This window comes from Microcaecilia unicolor, chromosome 1 (genome assembly GCF_901765095.1).
Source record: "Microcaecilia unicolor chromosome 1, aMicUni1.1, whole genome shotgun sequence".
In the NCBI taxonomy this organism is placed as follows: domain Eukaryota; kingdom Metazoa; phylum Chordata; class Amphibia; order Gymnophiona; family Siphonopidae; genus Microcaecilia; species Microcaecilia unicolor.
In genome coordinates, this window is record NC_044031.1 from 182,204,456 (window position 1) to 182,216,528 (window position 12,073).

The 12,073-nt window shown below is 44.8% G+C and overlaps 1 protein-coding gene across 6 annotated transcripts in view; it reads right to left on the reverse strand.

The window, feature by feature from the left end:
* Window positions 1–12,073, reverse strand: part of SLC25A17 (solute carrier family 25 member 17) — a 111,027-nt gene that overhangs the window by 98,833 nt on the left and 121 nt on the right. The window contains exon 1 of one of the 6 annotated variants that reach the window (XM_030202967.1): window positions 9,972–10,111. The exons of 2 other annotated variants lie outside the window; for them this stretch is intronic. Coding sequence is in view for 1 of the 4 variants with exons in the window: in XM_030202919.1 (XP_030058779.1) it covers window positions 11,578–11,646 (69 nt within the window). In the remaining 3 variants the exon portion in view is untranslated. Of the gene's footprint in view, window positions 1–9,971; window positions 10,112–11,446; window positions 11,469–11,554; window positions 12,063–12,073 lie in introns of those variants that run through there. 3 more of the 6 variants (XM_030202936.1, XM_030202960.1, XM_030202919.1) reach the window with 3 other exon arrangements.

Genomic DNA, 12,073 nt, shown 5'->3' on the forward strand with positions numbered 1-12,073 from the left:
CACCCCCCACCCACGGACACCCGGGGTGGACCGCCCCCACCGCCCCGCCCTTGCTACACCACTGCTGCCAAGTAATTGTGACCTGGCTTGGCCACTGTTGGAAACAGGATACTGGACTAGATGGATCATTGGTTTGACCCAGTATGGATCTTATGTTTCATTGGTTGTGGTGTTCATTGTTCCCAATGGTATCCCAATAAAAATGATTGGGGACAAAAACAAACAAAATTTGATTCTAATCCACCAGGGGACAGGGAAATACCTAGTGTACCTGAAAGTATCTCACCTACAGCTACTACTGAGAAAGATGCCAGCTAAATCCAGAAAAAACATATTCAAGGCAGCCACTTTTCGTGCTTAATTGACGCACGTCTACGTAGAAGCTTATAGAATTGCCTTTCACATGCTTGAAGAAATTGTGTTCTTTTAAGGAAACTGGAATCAAAGTTATTGGTTGAATGTTTAGGATCAATAAAAAATGTAAACAACTATGTGTACATGCTACATTTATTTTACACTTGGACCATGTGATTAATCGTGCGATTGAAAAATTTAATCGATGCACAGTCCTAAAATAAATAAATATATAGATAGGACAGACCACTCGTCTTTTTAAGACACGCATGACAGAACACAAAAGCTGTTTAAAGCACAATAGGTTGCAGACTCCGCTTGTTCAACATGGTTTAGAACGTGGGCATGTTTATTCTACATTACTCTGTATGTGGTTGAACACATAGCTTAAGATTTACTTTACTTCTTATTAGTCGCAAGATTCCCTGATTTGAGCGCAAATTACATTAAGAGATCAAGTACAGTGTTACATTTCACAATCAACACATTTCGAAAAGAAAAACATTGTTACATTTTAGGGTCATAATGGTTGTAGTTGGGGAGTATTGGGGTGCTGTACACATTATCCCCCATTGTCTACCATGTATTTTCTGAATAGATGAGTCTTCAACTGTTTACGGAAAATTCCGTACTCTGATATTGATCTTATTGTCACTGGTATACCGTTCCACCATTTTGCTGATAGACAGGATAAGGTTGTTGAGTGTACTTTCTTAAATCTGACACCTTTTGTTGAAGAAAATACTAGCTCCTTTCATTCTTCTCAGTCTCTTTTCGAGTAGTATTATACAATGGTTTAGAGAATCTGGCATTTTGCCATGTAGAAATGAGTGTATCATAGTGCAGAGTTTAAAAATCCCTCTCGCTTCAAACAGTAGCCAGTGTAATGTGATGTGATGTACAAAGGTGTTAAACTCTCGTACTTTGATTTAGAAAAGATCAGTCTAGCTGCAACATTCTGTACTGTCTGTATCTTTTTTCTAATTGATGTTGAACAGCCTACATATAATACACTGCAATAATCAATTTGTGCAAGAATGAGAGATTGTACCAATAGTCTAAAATTATGTGGCTCAAGCAATGACGTATTCTTTTGAGGTTTTTTTTAGTACACTGAAGGCTTTTTTAATCATTTGATGACATTGTTTACCAAAGGTTAGGTATATGTCAATCGTTATCCCTATTTTCAGTGGTATTCCATTGAAGTGTAGTTGTTTGACACATCTATGGTGGATGCTGTGATTACTAAAATCTTTGTTTTGTCACAATTCAGTTTAAGATACACCTGATGCCCATTTGTCAACCAGCATCAGAACATGGTTGACCAGTGTGTTAACATCACCTTTGTCTTTATGAAAGGGAAAATACAGTGTTATGTTGTCTGCGTAGGAGAAGCAGTTAATTCCATTCCTCTCCATATAGAAACTCAGGGTGGACATCAGGACATTGAAAAGGATTGATGACAGGGGGTTCCCTGTGGCATCCCAGTGTGTGCTGTCCAATCCTATGACAGGGTTCCACCCAATTTCACACTAAGATCTGAGGGTGAGAAAACCTCTTATCCATTCCAAAACTACACCATTAATTCCTAGGGATTCTAAGATTTCCAGGAGTATCTTATGGCACTAGAGAGGTCAAATTGCATCAGTACTGAATTTGGAAACCAGATTGGTTTTGATGAAATAAGATTGTTGTGTTCCAGAAAATTTGTTAATTGTTCTGCGACTATACCTTCTAAGATTTTGACATGTAATGGTATTGAAGCCACCAGTCTATAGTTGGTGACATCTCCTAGGTCTCCTTTCTGATTTTTTGGGGTGGGGTAAGTATAACTTTGCCAAGTTGTCTTGGAAAAGAGCCTGTATTTAAGGATTCTTTTATCCATGTCATTCTTAGAGCGAGATAACTTTCTGAGGGGTTTTTCAGTAAATAGATTGCACAGGTATCTAATTGGCATTGGGAGTATTTTAGCAATAAATTCTTGAATACTTTTGTCTGAATAGATGAAACGTTTGACCAGTTTCTATCTGCTGCACATTCTTTTTTCTTCTGTCTCCACTGGAGATAATTCCTTCATAATCATTGCGATTTATTGCCGTCCCTTTTATTGTATTTCTTACATTTTTTATTTTCTCCTAAGTGTTGCATTAAACAGTTTGTAGAGGTTAGTGCGATTGTTGTTTCTATTAATTCTTCTGGACTAGGTGTTCCATTATCCAATATAGTTTTTTTTAATATATATATACTAGTAAAAATGGCCCATTTCTGGTGCCGATGAAACGGGCGCTAGCGGGCACGGGACTCCCTTCTCCTCCCCTTCCGGTACCTGTTCCGTCGGCCCAGGAAAGAAAGAGCCCCCTCTTTCCTCCCGTAGCGGTGGCTTCCTTGCTGCATGGTGTGGGAGTCGGGCTCTCGGCGTTTCAAAATGGCCGCCGAGAGTTGAAGTCTCGCGAGGCAGCTTGAACTCTCGGCGGCCATTTTAAAACGCCGAGAGCCGGACTCCCACACCATGCTGCAGCAAGGAAGCCACCGCTACGGGAGGAAAGAGGGGGCTGTTTCTTTCCTGGGCCGATGGAACAGGTACCTCTAGACCACCAGGGAGACACGCGTAAGGGGAGGGGAGGTGACAGGAAGGGAGGGAGGTTGGTGAGGTTAAGCGTTTGTTACCATGGGCGGGGCTATGTGTCGAAAGGGGCGGGGTTCATGTGGACGTCAGCGGCGGCTGGGATTTCTTGGAAGGGGAGGAGTACTGCTCCCCGTGCGTTAATTTGTTTTCATGTTCCGCCCTCGACGTCATCACGTGTGACGCGAAGGCAGGGCATGAAGATGGTGTGGTGGCTTCACCACCATGAAACCACAAACCGGTGTGTGAGTGACTTCAGTGACGTCAGTGTCCTCAGAACGTTGAGGCTGCGTTTTATTATAGTAGATATCTGGTCTACCTTTCCCTATTTTTTCAGAAAAGTACTATTTGGCTACTTTATTTTTAAATTATATACAAATTTTGCCCCGCTGTTGGGAATGCTTACGGTCTGGCCCTTGAGAGGGCTCGACTGAGGAAGATGTAAAAGTCCAGAAGCCTGCAAGAGGCATATAGACTAAATAAAAAGAAACCAACAAGCACTCGGGCAAGAAGGATGGTACTGCTTGAAACGAGACCCCCACCACCAAAACAAAGACGGAGAAAGGGCCTAAGAAAAAGCCTGAAGTTGCAAGAAGCAACAGGCCAACGGAAGCACCCCAATAACACCGAGTTCTACGTGAGAACTATCAGGATCACCTAGTGACGGGTCACAAATGGAGAGTGCTGCAGCACCCAAAGGACCAGCATAAAATCCCATTCAGAAAAGGCACGCAAAGGGCAGAGTAAGCGACCCACACCTCTGTGAAAACGAATCACAACCGGAAGAGCTGCTAAAGAAGAGGTCTGCCAACGACCCTGAAAGCAAGCCAGGGCTGCCACTGGAATGCACAAGGAACCCAGCGCTAGCCCTTGGTACTCCCTCCCGCAAAAATGCCAGGAAATGGCCCAGGGAGGAAGCAAAGTACTGGCAGGCGCCAAGGAAGAAGAGCGCTTCCTAGCCTGCAGCAGGAAAGCCAGGACTGAATCCAATAATCCTTCTTCCTCAGCCGAGCCCTCTCAAGGGCCAGGCCGTAAGCATTCCCAATAGCAAGGCAAAAGCCTCCAGAGCTCAGCGCACCACTAACAGCTCCAGAGGATAGAGGGCCAATACGCCTCTACTGGAAACCAAGAGCCGTGCCAGGGGACCCCCGCAAAAGGCCCCCCAGCCCAAGAAACTGTCAACCATAGACCCCACTTCCCAAGGCAGGAGCAGAGAGGGCATCCCTAGGGTCAACGACTGGTGAAGCTGCAACCACCTCAGGTCTGTCCGACCACCAGGGGCAAAGAAGCCAGGGGCTGTAACCCTCTGAAATCAGAGACCAGGAGCTGAACTGGGCCCTACAAATTGGCCGCATCAGAGGGTATGGTACCACTTCCAGGGCCGTCATCACAGAACCAAGGAGCTGCACAAAACTCCGAAGCTGGGAACGAAGCAGAAGCGAATAATCCAGTGCACTAAGTTAAAGTGCTGTCCCTCTGTGAGAAACACTCAAGCTCACAGAGAATCAAAAAGAACATCTAGATGCTCCAAGTTGGTGTGCTGGCGCCAGCAGCCCCCACTGAAATTGAACTCCCAAACCAGAAAAGAAAAAACAAAACAGGAGGCGAACCATTGTTGAAGGAGCCTCTACACAGGCTTGGGAAGAGGAGGCTCGGATTAGTCAGCTGTCCAAGTTCAGAAGGAAAAGAAACCTAAGTCTCTGCAGAAAGACCGCTACACGCACGACCTAGGAAAAGGTCCCCGGGTCCATGAGGAGACCAAATGGTCAGGACCGGAACTGGAAAAGAACTGCAGAAGCAGCCCCAAGAGGGGAAGGTAATTACGCCTCCCTGGCCTCAAGAGCAGAGACAACTCTCTCTCTGAACGGATGGGAGCACAGACCTCAGGGTCACCATCCAAAAACAGACACCAGTGGACCCCTAGAGATCCTGATTGGGTTGCACTGCTCCCATCTTCCTGGGAACCCCAAAATAGGAAGAGAACAGCGCTCAGTGGGAGGGATGGGAGCAATGACCCGAAGGGCCAGCAGCACCTCAACTGAGCTTCTGCTCTGAGCTGCCAGAGGCCCGCCGACAAGGAGACTGTAACGGAGGGGAGAACTCCAACTGGAAGCCATCACCCAGAATAACCAGTGCCAGAGCTGAGGAAAAGGTAGACCATACATCCCGAAAGGCCTGAAGCAGCCCCCTGTAGGCCCGGAGGGACCATCCGGCCTGGCTACATTGAGGTTGCCAGGAAACAGCAGCCACTCACTCTCAGTGCCCTGCCGGCTCTCCGTTCCCTGGAAGGAAGATGGCCGGGCCCGAAACTGAGCCCTCTGGCCAAAGGTCTGATGATCAGACCTACACATGGAGCTGTCACGAAACAGGGCATCTGCTGAGCCCGCAAGGCAATCAGAGGAACAAGGAACGTCTTCTGGAGGACGTTGGGGCCCGCTCACCCAGCTCCTGAACCAAATTTCTGAGGTCATTCCCAAAGAGAAATGTGCCTCAAAAGGGTAACCTGACCACGCAGGCCTTTGAAGTGGCAATGGCCACCCGTGCCCGCAGCCAGAACGGACGCCTCACGGAGAGCATCAGTGACATGCCTGTGGCTGAAAAACTAAGAATGACATACACAGTGGCCATCAAACAGGCTAAGCCCGCCTCCATCCAGGCAGCCAGGGACTGCCCCGGGAAAAGGGCTGCTGATGCCTCTGTAAACAGGCCTGTGCCACCAAGGGGCTACAAATAGAAGCCTGCAGCTCCAAAGCAGTCACCTCAAGGTGTGCTGTAAAGCCCATTTCGGCTTCCTATCTAGCAGATCCCTCAAGACAAGGCCGCCAACCACCAGGAAGGTAGTACTCTAGGTGATTGCAAACACCGAGTCCAACTTAGGTAAAGGAACATCTCCTCCCTCTAGCACCAGAGAAAAAGGACGGGCCACGGTCCTCCCAACCAGTAGGCCTGTCAGATGCACTCCACATTGTGGCAAGCAGGACCTGAATGTCCAGGTGAATGGGAAAATACCCTGGATGGGCCCCTGAGGCTCTTCATAAGGCTAGCCGCCTGACTACCTTCCGGAAACTCCCCAAGGGAGCGCTGCAAGTACCTCTGAAATCAGGGAACAGGCAGGGAGATCCCCACCTCCTCTCTCTCCCCGGAGCTGCCAGGCCTGCTGGAAAAGAGGCTCCTAGCACCAGCCCAAGGCCCTGTAGAGCAGACAAAGGGCTGGCCCTGACCCCCCCTCCCCCCCGAAGGGACCCTCACCTACAAGGCTGCCTGCGCAAAAAAACCAAAATGGCCACCATTCCTGCCTCCTTCTGAGGCGAAGCACCAAGGTCCTGCACCGGGGACCGGAGCCGAAAGAAACGTGCCACTGTGACTGAGCGCGCCCTGTATGTGCAAGCCCCAAATCAGCTCCTCCACTTGGGAACTGGACTGCACATCGTGCAGCGGCCCAAGGAGGAACACCGCTCACTGCAAGACGGGCAGCAGGTTGCACACTAAGCGGGGGTTGCCATGGCCAGAGACTGCCCCTGTGTGGGAAAACACATGGCGCACCGTGCTACACAACCACTTTTTTTTTAACCGGAGCACAGCACAAACAAGCAAATATATATAGATATATATATATATTTTTTTTTTTTTTTACATTCAGGTAGATTGCAGTTTTCTGTCTTCGGAGGAAACACAGTCTGTTAGTATCTGCCAAAGACCTCAAGGAGCAGTTGTGAGATTTCAACCAGGCTCCCCTGGTTCATTAAACTGCTCCTCCACTTCCTCCATGTTTTGTTTTGTGTTTGTAGCACCGACACGCAGTGCTCCCATTGATGTCCCACGGCCTGAAGCACAGCAGAAAGGACCCACCACCCTGGGTCCACACTACCCAGGGACACAGTCACCCCCCCTTTCAGAGCAGGGCATGGCAGCAGCACCGGCCTGCCAAACTCACTGTGTTGCCTGCGACTCCTCATCTTCTGAGTAGACTGGTTGCTGAGCAGGCTCTCACACAGAGGACAAACAGGGAAAAGGTGCAGAACACCCCAGGAGGAAGGCACGACAGGGACCCAGCACCACCAGGTATGTCTGCTCAACTGGGAACCAGTTGACAACTGGACCAGGAGCAAGGCCTCAAAACCAGAGACAGAGGAAGTCTGTCCATCCACCTGCTGGAGATAGAAGATACTGAGGAGCTGAGCTGCTAGCAGGGAGCTATGTAGTGGTGTTCAGTTCTGTATTTTCTATCATCACCTGCTGGTCGATAGACATAACTACCCACTTGTCCTGGAATAGTGGGAATGAACATAATGGAATTTCCTTTTATTTACAAAGTACTGCAAGCAAGTCAGCCCTAGCTGAGTTATCAGAGATGGACAGCTGCTTGGAGTAGACTTGGGAGTCCCCATCTCTGAGGATTTACTGCAAGGCCTTGTTAGTAAGCCCCTGTCAAAATTAACTTACATACCTTATTGCGAGCAACTATACAAATTTATTCATTGAGCTTTTATTTCCCTGAAACGATCCCGTTTGATGGGAATAGCTATGACTGATAACTGTTTGAAATGTGGAGCCTCTACTGCCTCTCTGGGTCATCAGTTTTGAACTTGTCCTGCTGTGCAACAGTTTTGGAAGGATGTCGCACAGAAGGCTGGTTTTACTTTGGACAGGTCGTTACTTTTCTCACTGCAGATGTTTCTGTTTGATTATTCTGCTGAACTGTAATACAGACCTAATAAGATAGTGTCCACTATTTTTTTCTTTTAGCTCAACGGGTGATCCTACTTCATTAGAAAGAGGCCACAGTTCCACATGTTAAGCAATGGCAAAATTGGTTTATGCTACTATGGCTATGGATGTAAAACTCAACCAGCTTTGCCATGTAGGGGAAGCCATAATCCTCTTATCAGTAATCACACCGATAAATAAGAGGACAAGACAGTATCTCAACAACAGAACTAAATAATCTCTCTTGTAATATACTGCAAAGTACTTCAAAAAATACTAAATTATAGAGTGCAAGGTCTTCTTTTAAAGAGAAAAAGAAAAAGCCTCAGTGCCCAGCCTCCACCCAATATTATAGTTCCTGGGATAAGGAAAATATCTGGGTCCACTTTCTTCATCGGCATAGAGAGGTGTGGTAGCCATGTTAGTCCACTTTTAAAGGTAATCAATAGAAATAAAACAAAAATAAAACACAGAAAAGATTATACCTTTTTTATTGGACATAACAATACATTTCTTGATTAGCTTTCGAAGGTTGCCCTTCTTCGTCAGATCGGAAATAAGCAAATGTTGGTAGATGACAATATATATAAGTAAACATCAAAGGATTTCAGTGACAGTCTAACAGGAATGGGGGTGGATAGGTAAGAGACAGGAAGAGTCGGGTGGATGAGAGACAGGGATGCATGGAGACAGGAGGGTGACAAAGCAGTACAATTTTATGGTTTATAATGGGCTAGAAACCCCAGATCTTTGTTAAGTTCTGTCTGGGGGTGTCAAAATATTTAATCATTCTGACTTCAAAGGTCTTACGTTCCTGTATTGTTTTAAAGTTCCCTTTCAGGGTTCTTACCATGAAATCACTGGTAGAGTGTTCTGGTTTTGTAAAGTGCTGCCCCACAGGCGTGACATCTTTATTACATAAGTACATAAGTATTGCCATACTGGGAAAGACCAAAGGTCCATCGAGGCCAGCATCCTGTTTCCAACAGTGCTCAATCCAGGTCACAAATACCCGACAAGATCCCAAAAATGTACAAAACATTTTATACTGCTTATCCCAGAAATAGTAGATTTTCCCCAAGTTCATTTAATAATGGTCTATGGACTTTTCCTTTAGGAAGCCGCCCAAACCTTTTTCAAACTCCGCTAAGCTAACCGCCTTTACCACATTCTCTGGCAACGAATTCCAGAGTTTAATTACACGTTGAGTGAAGAAAAATTTTCTCCGATTCGTTTTAAATTTACTACATTGTAGCTTCATCGCATGCCCTCTAGTCCTAGTATTTTTGGAAAGCGTGAACAGACGCTTCACATCTACCCGTTCAACTCCACTCATTATTTTATAGACCTCTATCATATCTCCCCTCAGCCACCTTTTCTCCAAGCTGAAGAGCCCTAACCGCTTTAGCCTTTCCTCACAGGGAAGTTGTCCCATCCCCATTATCATTTTCGTCGCCCTTCTCTGCACCTTTTCTAATTTCACTATATCTTTTTTGAGATGCGGCGACCAGAATTGAACACAATATTCGAGGTGCGGTCGCACCATGGAGCAATACAAAGGCATTATAACATCCTCATTTTTGTTTTCCATTCCTTTCCTAATAATACCTAACATTCTATTTGCTTTCTTAGCCGCAGCAGCACATTGAGCAGAAGGTTTCAATGTATTATCAAAGACCTAGATCCCTTTCTTGGTCCGTGACTCCTAACGTGGAACCTTGCATGACGTAGCTATAATTCGGGTTCCTCTTTCCCACATGCATCGGTACTAGCATTTTTCATATGGTGTCTATATAAATTAAATCTCTTCTTCAGCATCTGACTTGTTTCTCCAATGTAGTAGCCTTCGTTGCATTTTTTACACTGAATGATATATAGCACATTGGAAGATGAGCATGTGAAAGATTCCTATATGTTGAATATTTTTCCTTTGTGAATGACTGTGGGATCCTGTGAAATGATTTGATATAGTTTTCAGCTGCATATATTGCAAGGATGTGTGCCATTCTCTTCTTTTTGAGTTTCTATCAAGAGCTTGCTTCTCAATAGTTTGTGTTTTAAGTTGGGTGGCTGTCGGAAGGCCAGCACTGGTGGGAATGGGAATATCTCTTTCAATAATTAATCCTCCTGGAGCAGTGGCTGAAGATCTTTTATGACTTTTCTCAGTTTTTCTAGTTCTGGGTTGTATGTCACTACAAGTGAGCTGCGTATGTCTAGTAGCGCTATAGAAATGATAAGTAGTAGTTCTGTCTGTAGCTTTCTTTTCCTTGAACTGTAGCAGACTTACCCTGGGTGTTTTGAGGGAGGAGGCAACATTCTTGGAAATTATTTTGGAGTTGTAGCCTTTTTGTTTGAAGGATTCAGTCAGGATTTTGAGGAGTCTATATCTGTCCTCTGGATCTGAGCAGGTACAGTGGTATCTTGTGGCTTAGCTGTGAATAATGGATTTTTTTATATATATGAAGGGTGAAAACTGGAGACACCTCAAAATCCTGACTGAATCTATGTTTTATTTTATTTTATTTCTATTGATTACCCTTAAAAGTGGACTAACATGGCTACCACATCTCTCTATACTTGAGAATAAAACTGGATTATTAAAATGTCACACAGCCCTTTGACATTACATAAAGAGACTCATTTTCAAAATGCTTAGCCTTACAAAGTTCCACAGGTTACTAGGAGGCTCATTTTGAAAGCACTTAGACTTACAAAGTTCCACAGATTATTATAGAATTTTGTAAGTCTAAGTGCTTTCAAAATATGTCTCTATGTAACTTTGTAAGTCTAAGTGCTTTGAAAATACAACCTATGGAACTCTGTAAATCTATATGCTTTGAAAATGAGCACCAAAATACATTTTAAAAAAATGTAAAGTATTAATTTGATTTAAACTTAAACTGTACTGAAATGTGCTCCAATCTAGCAACTTCTGGCAGTCTGTCCAAAACCTGTCAAATGTTAACTTGTGCTGCCATGCTAACATCTTTAATGGGACTGGTGGTAAATAACTTGCATTAATGCATAGGGAAAGAACCTTAGTAACCAGTTTTGAGTTACACTTTTATATTCTGGTATTTCTGAACATTTGCTTATTTCTGATCTGAAGAAGCAGGGTTACCTTCAAAAGCTAATAAAAAATGTATTATTAGTCAAGTAACTTATTTTGTTTTCTATACTTTACCTTTAAAAGAAGACTAACAAATGTGACCGGTGGTAAATAACTTGCATTAATGCATAGGGAAAGAACCTTAGTAACCAATTTTGAGTTACACTTTTATATTCTGGTATTTCTCAACATTTGCTTATTTCTGATCTGAAGAAGAAGGGTTACCTTCAAAAGCTAATAAAAAATGTATTATTAGTCAAGTAACTTATTTTGTTTTCTATATTTTACCTTTAAAAGAAGACTAACAAATGTGACCGGTGGTAAATAACTTGCATTAATGCATAGGGAAAGAACCTTAGTAACCAATTTTGAGTTACACTTTTATATTCTGGTATTTCTCAACATTTGCTTATTTCTGATCTGAAGAAGAAGGGTTACCTTCAAAAGCTAATAAAAAATGTATTATTAGTCAAGTAACTTATTTTGTTTTCTATATTTTACATTTAAACGAAGACTAACACGGCTACTTTGCTCGAGTGCACCAGGAAAATTTTAGACAAATCCTGGTTTTGAAATCTCCGTTCAAACAGAAAACGGCAAATACCACGAAGTTCTGTGATGAAAATGCAAAAATAGAAGAGAAGAAAACAAACCAAACACGGGGCATAAGCTTCTCTCCTGTAGATCCGACTCCCCACCCACCCACCCACCTGAACGCACGCACTCTCCCAATCTGCGCGCTTGGTCCACCCCATGCCCACCGTTTCCTCCTCCCGCTGCTCACCACGGCCCCGGACACAGCATGCACCAAGCTTCCGTAAGACACCACATCCCAAAGCGTTGTCTGCTCCATTTCCAACTCATTCGGCAAAACAGCAGCAACCACGACTGTCTGCTACACATCAGTTGACTCAGAAGAACACCCACGATGACACAGCCAAGCCAAGGAGGTTGGATGAATTGGGCAGCCACCCACCAGACACTTAGCCAATCAGAGAACTGCAAGTATGGTGACACTTGGAATACCCTACGTCTGACGTCACGGTTGCTAGACTCAGTCAGACTGCCGTTTGTTTGGCCAGTAACGGTTGAGTCGGCCAAGCTGCTGTGAAAAAGTCCCTCCAAAAGGAGCGAGCGCTGAAGTCAAACAGGAGTGATCGTGGAGGGTAGTCCCTTCCAAGGAAGTCTTAATAAACTTCCTTGGCCGCGGGCCCTCGCCACAGATTTCAAAGTGCCGGCTGGGAAGTACTGCGTCTGTGCGGTACAGGAAGTAGTATTGG